The 13,956-nt window shown below is 42.8% G+C and overlaps 1 protein-coding gene across 3 annotated transcripts; it reads right to left on the bottom strand.

Moving 5' to 3' along the window:
* Window positions 1-697: 697 nt before the first annotated feature.
* nvl (nuclear VCP like) lies at window positions 698-9,888 on the bottom strand. Of its 3 annotated transcripts, none has more exons than XM_021610378.2 (24): window positions 9,739-9,888; window positions 9,443-9,508; window positions 9,233-9,303; window positions 9,080-9,132; window positions 8,816-8,906; window positions 8,670-8,730; window positions 8,259-8,504; window positions 8,015-8,150; window positions 7,607-7,683; window positions 7,174-7,308; window positions 6,918-7,019; window positions 6,670-6,787; window positions 6,170-6,314; window positions 5,721-6,075; window positions 5,344-5,562; window positions 4,526-4,630; window positions 4,357-4,419; window positions 3,767-3,886; window positions 3,550-3,649; window positions 3,307-3,413; window positions 3,111-3,187; window positions 2,287-2,375; window positions 1,956-2,053; window positions 698-1,182 (listed from the first exon to the last, which is right to left on the bottom strand). In XM_021610378.2, the coding sequence occupies exons 2-24, from the start codon at window positions 9,494-9,496 to the stop codon at window positions 1,138-1,140; spliced, it is 2,667 nt and encodes an 888-aa protein (XP_021466053.2). In that variant the 5' UTR covers window positions 9,497-9,508; window positions 9,739-9,888; the 3' UTR covers window positions 698-1,137. The 3 variants fall into 3 exon arrangements, with proteins under 3 accessions (XP_021466053.2, XP_036840006.1, XP_021466064.2); XM_036984111.1 differs by having other exon boundaries at window positions 9,233-9,288; XM_021610389.2 differs by lacking the exon at window positions 9,233-9,303 and having other exon boundaries at window positions 9,080-9,188; window positions 9,739-9,886.
* Window positions 9,889-13,956: the final 4,068 nt, after the last annotated feature.

Below are 13,956 nucleotides of genomic sequence, written 5' to 3'. Positions count from 1 at the left end.
GGTTACTTTTATGTAATCCGTTAGTTACCTGTCACGTGTAATCATTAATGTAACAGATTACCCAAACTAACAATCTGATTACATTGTTACTTTGACTACTTTAAGGCATTAGAAGAAAAAAAAAGTCCTCACCAGGGTCTTGGCCTGACTGCAGTTCGGTGTCAACTGAGACACGGATGAATCCCAGTTTCAACTGTACCGGGCAGATGGCGGACCGCATGTATGGCATTGTGTGGACAAGTGGTTTGCTGTTGTGAACAGACTGCCCCATGATAGCATTGGGGCTGATATAGCAGCAAAGGGGGGGGGGGCATCTCCATATTAATGCCCAGGATTTTGGAATGAGATGTTCAACAAACAGGATCTCTAGCTACAAAATTGTACAAATCTCTTGGTAAAGTGACAACTCCAAGCACGCGCAGATTCAATATCTTAAGTATTTTTGATTCACAGCAGGATATTCACTCGTAAATGGACTTATTCCAATTATTCTGAAAATAAATTATACTTGCAGATCTCATTGAATGTATTAATGTCAAGTTACGTTTGCAACCGTTAAATCTCACACAATACAAACTTGCAAAATTAAATGACACATTTGAAGAATCGTACTTGCAACCACATCTCAATGTGCGACCGCAACATTCAAACTCAAGTCATTATAATCCCATATCAATGAGAACAAATTGTAATCAAATCATACATCTCCATGTTTTTAATAAAAACAGTCAATACATACAGTAATACATTTTTTACTTAATTCACAAGGTTTACATTTCTTTTATACGAATATAAACATGTCTTAATGTGGTTTGGATTACAAAACAATCCAAAATAGTCAATATGTCTTGATAGATGTCTACTCCCAATAACTCAAGACCTCTCCTGACTGATATGAAGTCCTGTGATACGCACAGAGAGATCATTGGTAATGAGTACTGAAGTACATCTTTGTGGAAGGGAGGGGGTGAGAGCCATGGGTGTAAGTGAACACTGCACTGTATTGAATGCATACATGTATTCCGCTGGTAAATCTTTGCCGAGTTAACCTTTGAAACATCACTCGGAATTAGATTGAGATATTGGTCTTCTTATCAGCATTGATATCCTTCATTCTGAAGGACTGGTCAAATCCTCTCACCTTGTAAGAGATTCCTTTAGCTGCTCGTACATACGCTGGTCCTAGAGGGGGAAATGAAGAGCATTTGTGTGAGTCATTCAAAATCCTTACATGCTTTGTTGTTTTAGACTTGTTCAGTCTCTTCCTCTTTGTAGTGAAGCCTAAAAAAGGGACCCTGCTCCTATCTATAACCAATCAAACAAGCCCGTAACACCATACAACTGGCGAGTGAGCAAGTAAAAGCACACAACTTCATTATCTGACTATGACTAGACCCGGTTTACTTTAGGCTTAATTTATGATTATGTTAGCATGCAAATATGGATGGAAATAATAAATATGGATGGAAATAGTAATGGTGGAACAGTTAGTGCCCAGTGACCATAAACCCCTGAGGCTGTGTGGGAACCTACATGTTTAACATAAGCATTTCGCTGTAACACCTGCAAGATCGGTGTACGCAACAAATAAATTAAAGATTTTAATTTTTAACAATGCAGTGTTTACTGACGGGGACAAGAAAGACTGGTTCACCTGGGAGAGATTAAAGACAGCTGGGAGGGAGGGGGCAATCATATGCTAACCTACGTCATTATTAATTACCACATACAAAAATGCTGCTCCCAATGACAACTGAGGCAAATCAAAACAAGCCATTACCAGACACTCCGGATTCTGGGAACATACCGAAATACTTCAGACTTGTCTAATTCCTAACCATTTGGATTTGAGGCGAGTCACTCACTGGGTAAATGATACGTGTCAGACTGTCTACAGGGATTCAGGGTTTGGTTACATGCAGTCATTCATTTGTCCACGTCCCAATGCATCTCACCTTTTTAGACACAGACGGCCGTACTTTCTTGAAGGCGTCCTCAAAGTTCTGCTTGCTGACCCGGATGTCGGCTACAGGGCCGTTGGAGTAGCTGTGACCTGAGGGGTTAATAAGTACAGACTCAGATGGAGAGGAAGTGGACTGACAACCCTGGTGGAGGATACTGTACAATTACTATGACCTTGGGTATGGTACTTATCTTGCTTTAGAAAGTGTAAACAGAAATCCATCTTGATAAATGAAATGTATGGGAGCAATCAACCAACGTTGCAGTGTTCTGTTAAAGAGTCAAGAGGCAGAGAAGACCTAGAAGTCTTTAGGCCAGTATTACCTGTGTAAGATGGGTTGGGTTGGGTCAGGAGGTAGGCTCTCAGAGCATTGACAGAGGCTTCCCTCACCAATGCAGACAGGTCTGCCCCACTGCATGAAACAACAAAACACACAATATCCACTGTGTTGAAGGCTCTACAGGAACATCTGTAAGGTTTTGATTTGGTCAAAGAGTACAGTTCTGCAATCAAAGGGTCTGCCCTGCCCCTGTGGTTGTTTCGAGCTGTTATGAGCGAGCCGTACTGCACTGACTTGTATAGAACTACATTCTCTTGTTCATTTTATTTGTTCTCACACTTCAAGTGTTTTATTTCTTACTTATATTACTACCTCTATTGTGCATCGTTGGGAAAGAGCTTGCAAGTTAAGCATTTCACTGTGCTGTATCCTATGCATGTGACAATAAAAACTTGTAACTCAAATTAGCCCCAAATGAATTAGCCTATGTGATGCTAGTTCACAAAGATGTAAGCTAATTCATCTCTATTGAACTAGAGACTAATTCCGGAGCCCCGTTTTGATTTAGCAACAATAGCCTAATTGTCATCCCAAAATGTATGAATAATCCTGCTGCTTGGACATGTTGGTATGATTAAAGAAATAAAGTTGTTTTATCTATCTCAGTAGCACTGGGAATGATTATATAAAAGGATTACTCGTTTTTTCTATTGTGTGACCCCTCAGCAGCATTTGGGTGTGACCATATCATGGGCTGGTGCCACCAACTGAAAATGTTAGTGGCAACAATGGCACAAGGGTAAAGGGTTAGTCTGGAGCTCTGTAGGTTAAGATTGATTCTGCGCCGTCCTTCTCTGGGACACTCACGTGAAGCAGTCGCTGCGCACGTCATGGGCCATCTCCTCCAGACTCACATCCTGCTCCAGATGAGGCCTGCTGCCCCCCTATGAGACACAATCATGAAACAACCCTTCTCACAGCAACACCAGCCACTAACTAAGACATTATACGAGGCTCGTGGACTGTTGAATTGTGAGCTTCCATCCATGGCATTCCACATTACCTTGGTGATGGTGAGTAAGATGGCGTGCCGGTCTGATGGAGGTGGGAGCCCCACATACAGGGTCTTGTCCAGACGACCTGGTCTCAGCACAGCAGGATCAATGATATCTACAGGGACAGCGTCAACCATGGTGAATAACTTCAGATTTGTATAGTAGCTTCATAGAAGCATCCTTTTTTTTTTTTAACTGTAGTTGGTGAATATCTATGTCAACGAGGGAGTGAAATGATGCGAGGAGCCCACCTGGTCTATTGGTAGCCGCCATGATGAAGACCTGCCGCCGGGTCTCCAGTCCATCCATCTCAGTAAGCAGCTGGTTGACCACACGGACACTGGCTCCAGACTGAGGACACACCGCCACCATCAACCTCATGTCAACAATACTATTCTCATCATCATCATTCACCCCCATTTCACTCAGATGGTGACCCTCAGATCGCAGATTATTAGCCCTTCTCACCTCATGCCCGGAGCGGCGGGGGCACAGTGCATCGATCTCGTCGAAAAAGATGACACAAGGGGCAGAGTTCCGTCCTCTCTGGAACACCTGTCGCACGGCCCGCTCGCTCTCTCCCACATACTGAAGAACAAGAGACAAGAAGCTGTATAACATGTCGAAACGCACAGCTCGAAAAACAGACACACATATGTCTAACCTACATAATGCTAAATTAATAATTCAGGCCCCCAGAATCAAAGTCTGTTTCTTTTGTGTTTTAAGTTATATAAAGTCTGTGGGCATGAGTTAGGCCATTAAAATGCATCCAGGTGATTTAGGAGTGTTACCTCACAGTGTGAAGGGTCTGATATAATGCCTACTAAGGGTATAGATAGCTGTGACTAAAGGTAACTGAGCCCTCGCCAAGTAAATAATGCACAGGGCTGTTGGATCACTTGTGCTTACCGTCTATGAGAACAATGATTTCAGTGGGGCACTTCAGTTACAAATAATTTCAGCAGATCTACCAACACAGAGTTAATATTACTGGGCAACGTGTCACAGGGCAAAGTCATGTCGAGGCATTCCAGGAATCTGTATAGCTGACTCACCATGTTCAGCAGCTCTGGCCCCTTGACAGAGATGAAGTTAAGTCCTGACTCATTGGCAACAGCCTGAAATCGGAGACACACAGCACGGTATACTGTTGTAACTGATGAATTACTAAAACTACCACAAGTCTTCAACATTCCACTGATTTTAGCAGCTGGCAAATAGTACCTTGGCCAGCAGGGTCTTTCCACAACCGGGAGGCCCAGCTAGCAACACCCCTGCAGGAGCACTGAGACCCAGAGCTTTGAACTGCTCAGGAGAACGCACAGGGGCCTGAGGACACACACAATCACAATACACACACACTGCCCTTATTCATCCAAGCTGCACAATGGCAGTATTCATTCTGAAGTCAACAAAGTACACCCTACGATCCAGTTTGAATCTGGATGAGTTTGGAGTTAGATAGAGCCGACAGAAATACAACGTTAATGGCACATTGTAAATGTTATAGAGTAACTCTGAGGCCATTGACAGTGTACATTGACTGACACATCATGCTGTTGTTAAATTAACCTGAAGAAAACCTCTGGTTCCTTGTGTTGCTACTTATTCAACCATAGCAGTCGAGTCAGGTTTCCTTACCAACAACATGGTAGTCTATTATATATGGTTAAGTTCCTACAATCAATCACTGTTGTTCTGAATGACATGCTCCAATCACACAACAGGTACAGTATATTTCCCATTTTCTGATGACAAAATACTTTTAGGGTGGGAACAATTGTTGTATGGTGTTATGTTTTTGGAATAAATAGTTAATGTCTTAACCGTGATAGAGGTGGATATTTTATTCTACGAGCTTAAATGCTACGAGAGAAAAGGAACTGGTCAATTATTATTTTCCTGACCACGTGACCTGAACAGAAGAAACTCCTGGCCCAAATTATAATACAACAAGTCCAAATCCTTATGTTGTTTTGCAGTGCCTAACATTGAGCCCAACATATCAGATAGAACATCAGCTGTGTCGAGGCGATACCCACCAGGATGGCCATGGTGAGCTCTTCGCGGATGTCATGCAGGGCCCCCACGTCCTCCCAGGTGACGTCTGGCACCGTGGCGAAGCCTTCACGCTTTGCAGAGGGTTGTACGCTGGCCAGGGAACCCTGGAAGTCTGACATGAGGATGCACAAGCCAGCAAGCTGCTCCTCAGACAGCGACTCACTGCTCTTCAGCAGGGACAGCAGACGACAAAGCTCCCCCTGGTGGTAAAGACAGAAGTGGAACATTTTCACAGCACTGACCATCAAGGTGGGATGTTCACCAGATTCAGAGGGAAGAGTGGATCCAAGACCATGTACAGCATACTTCCCTAGTGAAAAACACAGCTAGCATACATTGATGGAATCAAATATATCACCCTGAAGGTTGTCTCAGTAGCCAGAGGCAGCTGCTGCTTGTCTCCCTGTGGTACGTGGCTAAGGTCTGTCATCTCCTGGATCACTGTGTCTGCTGAGGCCTGGAATCTCTCTGGGCCCTGTGGGAGAGGACCTGCACCCTGAGGCCCCTCGGACTCTGCTCTCTCCTCCGCCATGGGGACCAGCCCCTGGTTCTTGTCCTGCCTCTCCAGCAGGACCCGGTTGACGGCGCTCATGGCGGCCTCGCGGCACAGCGCCATGAGGTCAGCACCCACGTACCCCGGGGTAAGACGCGCCAGCTGCCGGTAGTCAAAGTCCTCAGGGAGCTTCAGCTTCCGACACAGGGTCTTCAGAATTCTGAGAGCAGGAATCAACACACGGTCGCAACACCAGAGCTAGCAACCACATTAATGTCAACACCACTATTATTATAGGAGACAAGCCCACTCACCTGAGACGAGCTGCTTCATCAGGTATCCCCAGACAGATTTCTTTGTCAAAGCGTCCAGCCCGGCGCAGCGCTGGGTCCAGAGAGTCTGGCCGGTTGGTGGCACCAATAACCATCACCTGGGCTGTGACCGCTAATGAGTTCAGGTCTGGAGAATCACATAGATGACAGAGTGAAGGGAAGATTAACATCATCCAATAGTACCAGAGCAGGTGAATTGATAATCTCCCAACCCTGCCAACAAAATATATTCAATTGATTTCTTCATCTTAAGTACTCAAAGGAGATATTCCTATCAAAAAAATAGATGTATTGTAATCATCAACGCAAAAGTCATGAAATCAACAAGATGTGTTGCACTAGCATACATCCCGTGGGTCCTGTATGGCTCACTTGCAATGCCAGGGTTGTGGGTTCGATTCCCACGGGGGACGAGGACGAATGAGAAATGTGTGCGCTCAGTTGCTCTGGACAAGAGAGTCTGCTAAAATGACATCTCTCACCATCCATGCAGGTGAGCAGCTGAGCAACAATCCGTCTCTCCATGTCCTTGGAGGCCACCTCTCGCTTAGGAGTGATGGCATCAATCTCATCAATGAACAGGATGCAAGGGGAGCTGGTCTGCAAGGGTAACAGGACCAGAATGGTTCATTTGAGCGAGCTGTCCTTGAGGGGACATTCTTATAAAATGTTCTTCATTTAATTTCACAGCGAACTGTGTCGTCTGTCGAGACTCAGGAGTGACACTTACCACAGCCTGCTCAAACAGCTCTCTCAGCTTCTGCTCAGACTCCCCTGACACCCCAGACACCAGCTCTGGTGCCGATACCTTCAGCATGGGCAGCTCCATTTCCTTAACATACAGAGGGAAATTAATGAGTCTTTTTCACCTGGAAAAAAAACTAGTCTAAATTAGGAAAGGTGGAAAAATGTGGAATAAGATTAGTGAGGAAAAATACTCTATATGTAAAGTGGGATACCATCATATGGACACCATCCAGACTCACCCCAGCCACAGCTTGGGCCAGCAGAGTTTTTCCACAGCCAGGGGGGCCATGGAGCAGGAACCCCCGTGGAGGGACTACCCCCAACTGCTGGTACACCTCTGGGTGACGCATATGTATCAGCAGCTTACACACCTCCTTCAGTGACAGAGAGCCAGATAATAATTCAATCTACAAGCTATTACAGTTCAGTGCATAGGTCATGTTCAGCAGGATACAATGTAAAAAATATATATAATAAAAAAACTTTTTTTTTTTTTAACGGTTAATTAATAGGCGTATTCTTATTGGACAAGTTCAGGTATGAGCTCATCTGCTTTCTCCCATTTCATGCATACCGAATACAACCCTGGATGCATCTAAATGAGGTTTGACAGCTAAGAAAACTGACAACACTAAAACTGACCAAACAAAAATGTAAATGTAACAAGCGTACCGTCAATGTGTCCTCATTGCCTCCAACATCTTCAAACTTTAATGTTGAATACTGTAGTTCAATGGATTTGGTCCTCGCTAGAACGATCAGAGGAAAACGTATAGTTTACAAAACACATACCATTCTGACTTCAAGTGATACTGTAAAACAGGGTATTCAAATTTGACCCTACAAGGTCAGGACTACTGCTGGTTTTCTGATCAACTTGATATTTAATTGCACCCACCTGGAGTCCTACGTGTAAATCAGTCCCCGAGGGGAAGAATGACACAAAAAAAGCAGTGGAACTGGCTTTGTGGTCCAGATTTGAATTTGAGGGCTGTTTAATTTATATTGTTTGTATCCTTGACTGGCTACAATGTTAAACTTCTTAAACATCAGCAAAGCAAGGTGGGAAGCAGCCTTTACCTTTCTTGTTCATGATACTGGCCTCGATGTCACCATCATTGCCCTTTGACGCTCCCTCTTTCCGCCGTTTCGATTTTTTAAATTTGCCTTTTTTTGGTGTCTTCTCAGGCTCAAGCATTGAGGCATCTGTCTGCTTCTGGTGAAGTCAATATAAGCATTCAAATTGTTGTAGCAAATTGTTAGACAAAGAGAGATGTAGTCATCCACCACTGACAAAAGACAACATAGAAAATGTGAGACATACATTTCCTGCAGGACTGGCTGCCTCCTCTTCACACAGGTCAATGAGGATGTTGTCATGCTCCAGGCCTCTGCCCTTGTCTATGAACCAGCCCCCTGCAGACACCTTGGTACCAACACTCTGAGGGGTGGAGTGAGCCTCAGGGGCAGGGCTGTCTGTTGCAGACTTGTCCCTCCTGGGAGATGCCCCACTCTCTGGGTTCCCCTTCTTGTACAGGGACATCAGGGAGTTATTCATGAGGTTGATGGGCTGTTAAGGGATAATCAGAAGGAAAAAGTTGAATCTATTAGCGTATTGTTCTGAAGCTCTGTGGCATGTATTATATTACAATGACTCACATGGTAATAAGCAACACATAAGGATGGTAAACCTGACAAATTAATGTATGGAAAGAGGTAGTAGAGAATGATGTACCGGTTGTTCAGGAAGGTCCTCATCACTATCAGTAGTGTCATCCAAGTTACTGCTGCCATCCCTGTAATATGCACTGTATAATCACTCAACTCAGGGGCATTTACAAATCAAAACAAAAGATTATGATCAGATGGCGTGGCCCTTACCCAGCATCCTTCTCACTGTGTCTGGCTCTCTTGGCCAAGTGCTTGTTCTCCAGATCATTCAGTCCAGATTCATCGCATATCACTCCATGGACTGAAGGTGTAAAAATGCACAAGGAATTGTAGGATCTGGTTTGCTCTTGGAGAAACCGGCTAACATGCTTTAATAACAAGTGAAATGATCGGCAGATGCATTGTTGCTGAACTACCCAAAATGCCATGTGCAGTCAAATGATTAATGAGGTACTTGTATCAGTTTTTACTCACCTTTTTCAACCTGAATCTTGAATGCAGTCTTGTTTCGCCTGCCATAGTCCATTCTGAGGAAGATACAATATTAAGCTGCGCGCATAAACCCTGAAGGATTTCAGAAAGGCTGTAGAAAGAATACAGGGGGAAATTATGATAAATCAAACTCACCTGTAGAGTCTCTGAAGATCATGTGCCATTGAAGTAATGTCAACATACTGGCCACTCTGGTTACTCAAATACTATTAGACAAATTTGAACAGATCCCAAAAAATGTACAGTAATGTGTTACTATGTTAGCTAGCGTGTTACAAAATAGAAATCAGTCAATATGACAGGCGACAGTTGGTGGATACTGTCAATAACTAGTCTAAAATGTACCTGCTCAACTCTCTGTTTGAGTCGGTTGTCCACTCCGCAACGTCTGTTATTCATGTCTCCTGTCACCTGCAACATTAACTAGCATTAGTTTATCTCGGGAAACATATATATTTACCAGTAGCTAAAGTAGTATAGCTAGATGAAACCGATATATTTACCTCAGTGGGAAGAGAGGGGAAGTATGTGCAGACGTTAATGTCTCTAGCAGTATGATGCTAGCTAACAGTGTCGCTATACCATAGGATTGTCTATGCGTATGTACTCTGAACAGATAACATTTAATTCTAGGCACGTACCTTTTGTAATAATCGTACATAGCAGTTGATGAACAAGCAACGACGATTGTAGATAACAGATCAAAAGTATTTACAGTTAGCACGAGTTTGTACTCCACGTGAAACTACAGATTTTTATACGGAGCTGTCCAAGATGTTGCCTGTTCGAAATTGTGGACAAATGCCAGAAGCAAAGGATTCTTCAATTTATTCAACTTTATACAATTGATATCTCATACTGGTAGAAATCACACATGTTTTATAATCATAAGAAATATGGGTGGACTATTTGCGAGTTAACATCAGAACAGTTATTTTATTTTAAGTACAAATTACAAATATCAGGCACAAATATGTATTATACAAATTATCAGCAATCAACAATTTACACCACTACGTCAAACATGTCTAAAACGAAACACAGGTAAAAAACAATATTTTAAATGCAATTGCATTCACCTAGAAAAAAAATGACATTATAATGATTTCATCGGGACAGCTATGAATTTATGACTGGGACCTTCGTGACAGAAATAGAGTCAGAGATATTAGAGAAAGGAGGAGATAGAAATCCCAATAGACAATTGACGTACGAACTTATAACGCCCCCCAGCACACTGTCGACCAATGGCTTTCACGTTGTCATGTTGCGTCACGTGGTTGCTAAACCTATCGTCACGTAATCTCTTCTCAAAATCAGGGAATGCCAACGTATGTAAAGTCACGATTCCAAAGCTATGCAATATTATAGATAGCAAGTTAATTATCTATTGGAAAATATTTGTAATGTTGTACTTATTGTTGACAATTAATTTAGAATTTTTAGCTAGTGCCCAATTGACTGCTATTCACTCATTGGCTGCGTTTCAAACTCAAAGTAGACAGCTCTCAGCCCTAAACCCTCAGCCCTAAACCCTCAGCCCACTTGATGTTAAAACATCTTCACATCCGAGTGTACCTTACATGTCCCTTGCCCAAGCGAGGGAGAGTGATGGTCAGAGCAACGTCCTTGGCGGAAATCTTGAAGTTGGGTTTAAAAACAACCAACCTAAAGCTTTTAATGTAGTAACCTAGTAAGCTAACGTATTGTAGCGACCCGCACAGACAGCTGCGTGTTATGTGTTAGGCTAGTAGGTGGTTGTGTTGTACTTACCAGTACCCAGTGTTCGCGGGGTCCGACATGCCAATCAACCTGCTATCTGCCAATCACGGGAATGGCTGGAATGTTCTGATGCCCGGCATCCTGGCTGTTGGCGGAGTGGCGTGGAGGGGGGATGGAGCATTGGAAGTTAAGACCAGGTTTAGCCTTTGTTCTTTCTCTTACGTCTGGGCTTCACAAGAGAAGGTCACGATTGGCTTGTGGGTTATCTTTCATGTATTTGGCGTGGGCTACGGCCAAACAGTAACCTGTATAAAGTTGGTTTAATAAACCGTCAATTCGTAAACTCAATCCTCTGTCTGGACAATTGTTCCTTTATGATCTAGTCAAGTCATTACAGTATCTAGCTACAGTTGCCCGTAGCTGGCTAGCTAGTTTTATAGTTTGGTAATTTATTCCAATACATTTCAGAATTGCAAAAAATATGTTTGTGAATCTAGCAACGTTTTATAGGCTTCTGACAATGAGACGATGCCAATTTGCCAACGCTAAAATCAGTGTGTGTGTGTATACAGTGCCTTGCGAAAGTATTCGGCCCCCTTGAACTTTGCGACCTTTTGCCACATTTCAGGCTTCAAACATAAAGATATAAAACTGTACTTTTTTGTGAAGAATCAACAACAAGTGGGACACAATCATGAAGTGGAACGACATTTATTGGATATTTCAAACTTTTTTAACAAATCAAAAACTGAAAAATTGGGCGTGCAAAATTATTCAGCCCCCTTAAGTTAATACTTTGTAGCGCCACCTTTTGCTGCGATTACAGCTGTAAGTCGCTTGGGGTATGTCTCTATCAGTTTTGCACATCGAGAGACTGACATTTTTTCCCATTCCTCCTTGCAAAACAGCTCGAGCTCAGTGAGGTTGGATGGAGAGCATTTTGTTTTGGATCATTGTCTTGTTGGAAGACAAATCTCAGTCCCAGTCTCAAGTATTTTGCAGACTCCATCAGGTTTTCTTCCAGAATGGTCCTGTATTTGGCTCCATCCATCTTCCCATCAATTTTAACCATCTTCCCTGTCCCTGCTGAAGAAAAGCAGGCCCAAACCATGATGCTGCCACCACCATGTTTGACAGTGGGGATGGTGTGTTCAGCTGTGTTGCTTTTACGCCAAACATAACATTTTGCATTGTTGCCAAAAAGTTCAATTTTGGTTTCATCTGACCAGAGCACCTTCTTCCACATGTTTGGTGTGTCTCCCAGGTGGCTTGTGGCAAACTTTAAACAACACTTTTTATGGATATCTTTAAGAAATGGCTTTCTTCTTGCCACTCTTCCATAAAGGCCAGATTTGTGCAATATACAACTGATTGTTGTCCTATGGACAGAGTCTCCCACCTCAGCTGTAGATCTCTGCAGTTCATCCAGAGTGATCATGGGCCTCTTGGCTGCATCTCTGATCAGTCTTCTCCTTGTATGAGCTGAAAGTTTAGAGGGACGGCCAGGTCTTGGTAGATTTGCAGTGGTCTGATACTCCTTCCATTTCGCTTGCACAGTGCTCCTTGGGATGTTTAAAGCTTGGGAAATATTTTTGTATCCAAATCCGGCTTTAAACTTCTTCACAACAGTATCTCGGACCTGCCTGGTGTGTTCCTTGTTCTTCATGATGCTCTCTGCGCTTTTAACGGACCTCTGAGACTATCACAGTGCAGGTGCATTTATACGGAGACTTGATTACACACAGGTGGATTGTATTTATCATCATTTGTCATTTAGGTCAACATTGGATCATTCAGAGATCCTCACTGAACTTCTGGAGAGAGTTTGCTGCACTGAAAGTAAAGGGGCTGAATAATTTTGCACGCCCAATTTTTCAGTTTTTGATTAGTTAAAAATGTTTGAAATATCCAATAAATGTCGTTCCACTTCATGATTGTGTCACACTTGTTGTTGATTCTTCACAAAAAAATACAGTTTTATATCTTTATGTTTGAAGCCTGAAATGTGGCAAAAGGTCGGAAAGGTCAAGGGGGCCGAATACTTTCGCAAGGCACTGTATATATGCACTGCTCAAAAAAATAAAGGGAACACTAAAATAACACATCCTAGATCTGAATGAATGAAATATTCTTATTAAATACTTTTTTCTTTACATAGTTGAATGTGCTGACAACAAAATAACACAAAAATTATCAATGGAAATCAAATTTATCAACCCATGGAGGTCTGGATTTGAAGTCACACTCAAAATTAAAGTGGAAAACCACACTACAGGCTGATCCAACTTTGATGTAATGTCCTTAAAACAAGTCAAAATGAGGCTCAGTAGTGTGTGTGGCCTCCACGTGCCTGTATGACCTACAACGCCTGGGCATGCTCCTGATGAGGTGGCTGATGGTCTCCTGAGGGATCTCCTCCCAGACCTGGACTAAAGCATCCGCCAACTCCTGGACAGTCTGTAGTGCAACGTGGCGTTAATTTTCGTTTTGTCTTGATTATTTACACCTGGTTTCCATTCCATTGATTATGTTCTGATTTCCTTCTCTGTTTTGTGCGTTATTGTTTGTCATGTGGGTTCTAATTGTTTGTGCTTTAGTTTATTGTATATGGTCCTTGTTGGAATCTTACCATTTATTGAGTAAATCGTGGATTATTACTCAGAACTGTGTCCTGCGCCTGACTCTGCCTTTATTCAATTTTACCGACGGCCTCACAGTGGAACTTCAAGAGGAAAGTCAAAGGCTTCTTCTGAAAAAATCTAAATATTTGTAAAAACAAAATGCAATATCTGTGCGCGCCTAATGATGTCATGTTCAGTTTGAGAGGGAGCGCGTGAAGATGAGGACCAGAGTTAAACTTGCTTCTGCTTCAATTGATTTCAATAAAAACAATGTTTTGTTGCCCATAATGAAGCTATTTATCAGAGTTATTGACCTCACAATAAGTCATATTCGAGGAATTTACATAACCTACTTTATTATGACACGGCGGCCGCGGAGATGGACAGCGCTTGGGTGCTGAAAGTAGGCTAATTCGAGAAGGTCTAATTCATTTAAACAATTCATTTTCATTTGACTTTAGGCTACTAACACTAAGAGGGCTTTGTGTTGGGGCATATTTCTTCCTATTCAAGAAA

This window comes from Oncorhynchus mykiss, chromosome 1, assembly GCF_013265735.2.
Source record: "Oncorhynchus mykiss isolate Arlee chromosome 1, USDA_OmykA_1.1, whole genome shotgun sequence".
NCBI classification, from domain to species: Eukaryota; Metazoa; Chordata; class Actinopteri; order Salmoniformes; family Salmonidae; genus Oncorhynchus; species Oncorhynchus mykiss.
The sequence above is the reverse complement of the archived record's forward strand: the minus strand, read 5'-3'. Positions and strand labels throughout refer to the sequence as shown.

What these genes read in the sequence shown, in the direction of transcription:
- nvl (XM_021610378.2), bottom strand. Translation starts at nt 9,496, where the DNA reads ATGAATAACAGACGTTGCGGAGTGGACAACCGACTCAAACAGAGAGTT. An exon ending in TGGCCCAAGCTGTGGCTGGG is followed by an intron (nt 7,020 to 7,173) that starts GTGAGTCTGGAT and finishes CTGTATGTTAAG; the next exon opens with GAAATGGAGCTGCCCATGCT. An exon ending in GCTGCTCACCTGCATGGATG is followed by an intron (nt 6,315 to 6,669) that starts GTGAGAGATGTC and finishes GTGATTCTCCAG; the next exon opens with ACCTGAACTCATTAGCGGTC.